General features: G+C 35.1%; 1 protein-coding gene across 1 annotated transcript in view; it reads left to right on the top strand.

Annotated features, from left to right (window-relative positions):
* LOC106879860 (uncharacterized) overlaps window positions 1-4,393 on the top strand; it is a 7,369-nt gene extending 2,976 nt beyond the window's left edge. The window contains exons 2-3 of the mRNA XM_014929575.2: window positions 1,336-1,515; window positions 2,751-4,393. Coding sequence (XP_014785061.1) covers window positions 1,344-1,515; window positions 2,751-4,030 — 1,452 coding nt within the window. The 5' untranslated portion in view covers window positions 1,336-1,343 and the 3' untranslated portion in view covers window positions 4,031-4,393. The remainder of the gene's footprint in view (window positions 1-1,335; window positions 1,516-2,750) is intronic.
* Window positions 4,394-5,174: the final 781 nt, after the last annotated feature.

Raw genomic sequence — 5,174 nt, 5'->3', positions numbered from 1 at the left:
TATATATATATATATATTTATTTATTTATTTAATCGAGTTTCGTTAATTTTTCCTTGATCTTTTATTTCACCTAGATATCTAAATTATTTTTTTGATCACTGATCTTTCTGATGTCTAAGGATGGATATTGATGTCTATGAGTCTGTTTTCTGAAGCGGCAAATTTACACTGTCTTGTCCTACTTATTTTTTCCCAACCAAATTTGTTTTTTGTATGCCCACAGAGAACAGCAATAATTTGCTGAAATAATGATCAGATGATGTTTAAATGCATTTAGGGAAGGCCATTTGCTTAGCTAATATAATTTTTGTAAGGTAGTGAACATTTGTAAAAATTACATTTTGTCTCGAAGTCAAAAATACAGTAAAAACACCTCATTTTGCCCCACCCACCTGTGTGCAGGAGTGGCTGTGTGGTGAATTAGCTTGGTTCTCAACCACATGGTTTTAGGCTCAGTTCCAGTGTATGGCTTCTTGGGCAAGTGTCTTCTGTTATAGACCTGGGCCAATCGGAACCATGTGAGTGGGTTTGGTAGACAAACTAAAAGCCTCTCATGATAGATAGATAGATAGTTAGATAGATAGGTAGATGTGTGTGTGTTTGAGTTGCCATGTCTTGTCTTGGTATGAGTTAAATGATATGAAGGGCATCCAGCCACAGAAAATCTTCCTCAGTAAACTCCATCCAACCCATGCAAGTATAGAAAAGTGGACGTTAAGACAATGATGATAATATATTATTTTAGCAAGGATGAAAACCTTTCTAGATAGGTTTTGGTTTTGTTATTACCTCATCAGTAAAGTGGATGAGCTGGCAGAATCATTAGCACACCAGGTAAATCACTTAGCAGTATTTCATCCATCTTTACATTCTGAGTTCAACTTTGCCTTTCATCTGTTTGAGGTTGATAAAATAAGTACCAGTTCAACACTATGGTCACTGAAATCAACTTATCCCCTCCCACGAATCAACTGGTCTTGTACCAAAATTTGAAGCCATTATTACCTCATCAATGAAGCAGACTCTTTGCTGCATATGTTCCTTGAACTATCAGTTCTTCCTCCAAAGGGGGAATTAGCTTTTAACAGTGAAGCAAAGTTCCAACATTGACATTTAGATTTCAACAAAAGTGTAAAATCACATTCTAAATTCTTGAAAATTTTTATATATTTTCACTGCCCTGTTTGTGTACATATGTGTGTTTGTGTGAATGTATGCATGTGTGTGTATATGTTTGTGACCAAATTCTTTATCAAAGCTGATAAAGAATATCTACTTTTTACTTCTTCTTTATTATGATATTTTTTTTTTTTGCTCCTCTTGTCTTTTCAAAGTGACATCCATGGCAGATGATCAAACCGGTGCAGTTCTTGGCTGTGTGGCTGAAGAAATTTCTCAGTTAAAGAAACATCATGAATCAAAGTGCAAAATAATAGAATCTGTTGGAGACTTTGCATACATTATTACTATCCAGCTCCAAATAAAGAATTTGTCACTGAAATTTCAATTAACAAGTAAGGATAACAGAAAATTTATGCAAAAAAAGTCTGTAATGAGTGTATTTTTGTCAAATGTCTTATAGTTTCATTAATGTATTTTTGTAAATATATATTTATCTTTAACAGTAAATAAACGACTCTTTCTTGCTGTAACATTTGTTTTTGGTGTCCCCCTCCTATTTCCTTCCCCTAGAACTAATATTCACCACTGACCATGCTCCTTTCCCTGTTTCTGTTCATTCCATCAGCTATATACCTACCTATAAGCATCTATAGCTCACCTCACACTCTCGTGAACTTACCTGATTCTCTGTCTATATCTCCTCACCAGTTCCTCTGTCTCCATCCTCATTACATTCACCTTCATGTACCTTGAGGGTATGTCCTGACATCCCATCGCCATCATCTTCTCTCCTTCTCCAGCTGGGACAGTCATATATCTCCTCTACAGCAAGACATCTGTTCCTATCCTTCTATCATACTCTTGCCACTCAACACCTGGGATAAGCCACCTGCCTCAGTACTACATACCCCTCGATGAAAGAGTCTTGTCTTGAGCTACTTGCCAACCTCATTATTACTGGTGACCTGAAGAAGCACCCAGTACACTTTGTAATGTGACTGGCATTAGAATAGTCATCCAACTGCAGAAACCATACTTAAAACTGACACTGGAGCTTGATGCAGTCCTCTGACTTGTGCAATCCTGTCAAACCACACCTTTGCTAGCATGGAATACAAGCACTAAATGATGATGGTGATGATATTTGTATTGTTTGTTACTCTTTTCATATTATTTGAACCTTGCCTTTTGCCTTTTTTTTTATCCTCCATATTTTTTCTCTTTCTTCTTCCTTCAACCTTGATGAAGGGCCATTTACTTTTCCTACACAACTTATTACATTGTCTTAGTCCTCTATTTGAATTTTACTTTTCTGGGGTTTTTTCACTCTATTTTGTTTGCTTGTTTATTACCTGGACAACCTTCAATCATTTTCATTTACAATATTCCTATGCTCATATATATATATATCCTCTACAGCAGGACACTTGTTCCTCTCGCTCTGTCATACTCTTGCCACTCAACACTTGGGATAAGCCACCTGCCTCAATACTACATACCCTTCAATGAAAGAGAATAAATAGAAAGTGATTAGTTGCTATTTCAGTAATCCCACAAGACATGTCCGATACTTCTATTCAATATCACTCTGTTATCTTTTTTAAAGAGTTTTCTGTTTTATTTGCAGAGCAATATCCTGATGTCGTACCTGCAATAATTCCAACATCAAACATTCTTACAAATGTTCAAAATTCACAACTATCAAAATATTTAATGGAAAAGTCTGAGGAATTTGTTGGTAACCCTATGATACAGAACTTGATTGGTGCCTGTCTTCAGTGGGTGACAGAGAATCAAAATGATATAACAGAGCCTGTCAAAGAAAAAGGTAAACCAACTGCAAAACATTCAAAGAAAAAACGAAGTTTAAAAAATGAAGAAGATAAAATTATTGATAAGAAGCCAGCAATGAAAACAGCTTCTGATGTAATTTCTAGAATTCTATGGGATGAGAACTTAAAATCTGAAGATTTTATTGTTGCTTATATGGATCGTTTTGTGGGAATTATTGAGAAATCTTTTGACAGTTTTTCTTGGGAAGATATTTCATCAGTTGATTATTATACATTGGCCATTCCAAAACACAGAATATTCTATTTTAAATACAAGACAATAAAAGTTTGGGATAAAGTTCAGCGTCTTGATTTGGTTTTTGGCTCAACAGGAAGTAAAATGACAATAACAGATATAGTATCTAATTATGAAGAACAACTGAAACATGATATGGAAGAAAATTTGGTCTTTGAATCAGATTCTCGATATGAAATGCCAAGTGACCCCAACTTTTTCTGTGATGATGAATTCTGTGCAAAAATTACACAGCCCAATTTTTTTGTGGCATTGAGAATAACTAATGAAGAAATCTTGAAAACCGTTGCATGGATGCAAGAAGATATCTTAAAGAGTAAACCAACCTACTTTGACTGTTTCATCCCACCTGTCTGTCTGCATCTAACACTATGCATGTTGCGTCTTGACCACACCCATCAAATTGCTGATGCTACAAATTTGTTAAAAAATCTACAAGAGGAATTTTCTAAAACAGTTGCTGACTGCAATCCAATTAGAATTAGAAACATTTACCATTTTTCCCACCGTGTTGTCTATGGTTGCATCAAAATCCCAGAAGAACTCACAGACCTTGTTCAGAAACTCAAATGTTACTTTTATGAAGAGAAATTGTTGACGGACATAAACAAGAATTTTGTACCCCATATGACTATAATGAAACTCACTCGTCAAGTTAGCAAGCTGACTGAATCAAATCAGATTGATCCTTCCATCTATGAACAATATATGAACTGTGATTTTGGTGAGCAGGTTGTTGACAACTTATATTTGTGTTCCACAGACAAAATCCGCCAAGAGGATGGGTTTTATATGTCAACTATCAACCTAAAATTGTAAATACGGTGGAAGATTACTTTGGTTCCATTCATATTCATTTTGTTTGCAAGTAGATTCAACAGTGATGATAACAACAAGGCTACAACTGAAACTATGATATATGTATGTATATGAATGTGTGTATGTATATATATATATGTATATATATATAAATCAGATTAATGGGAATTCAGAAATTTAAGCAATTATCTCAGCACTTCTGTAAATACTGTATCAAAGAGTACACAGAAATGTATGACAAAATGAGTATGGATCACATGTAATATGTTGTAATACTATGAATTCATTATTTATATTTATAATTTGTCTAAACCACATAGCTTTGAAATGTTTATAATGAAGGAATAAATGTAATACCAACACCTCAATTCTTAGACTTTCTATCTATTTCAAATTTTTTTTTCCTGTTTTTCTTAATGTTTTTGAAGGGTAAAGAAACTTGAGCATTATGTCTGTAAAATGACTCATCCAAATCACCTGGGATTATTCATAAACAGTGTTGATATTGGTTTGAGATTTTGGCACAAGGTCAGCAATTTCAGGGAGAGGGTAAGCAATTTTGGTGGCAAGTCAATTACTTTGACCCCAGTGCTCAACTGGTATTTATTTTATCAACCCTGAAAGGATGAAAGGCAAAGTCAACTCCAGTGGCATTTGAACTTAAAACATAAAGTTGAAAGAAATGCTGCTAAGTACTTTGCCTGGCATGCTAAAGTTCTGCCAGCTTGCTGCCTTCAAAACAAAGTTGTAATATAAAACTGCATCTGTCTTGGATAAAATATAAAATATAAATAACTTCCAGTTATTTGTTTATGACTTAGCGATGCTAAAGTGGAAAAGTGGATGTTAAATGAACAAACAACATTTATAATGTTGTTAAGACTAGAAAGAAATGCAGCTAGCATGTTTTGCTGTCATCATCATCATCATCATCATCGTTTAACGTCCGCTTTCCATGCTAGCATGGGTTGGACGATTTGACTGAGGACTGGTGAAACCGGATGGCAACACCAGGCTCCAGTCTGATTTGGCAGAGTTTCTACAGCTGGATGCCCTTCCTAACGCCAACCACTCAGAGAGTGTAGTGGGTGCTTTTACGTGTCACCCGCACGAAAACGGCCACGCTCGAAATGGTGTCTTTTAT

The sequence above is a fragment of the Octopus bimaculoides genome, chromosome 5 (genome assembly GCF_001194135.2).
Source record: "Octopus bimaculoides isolate UCB-OBI-ISO-001 chromosome 5, ASM119413v2, whole genome shotgun sequence".
NCBI lineage: Eukaryota > Metazoa > Mollusca > Cephalopoda > Octopoda > Octopodidae > Octopus > Octopus bimaculoides.
Note: the sequence above shows the minus strand (reverse complement) of the source record. Positions and strands in the feature narration are given on the sequence as shown.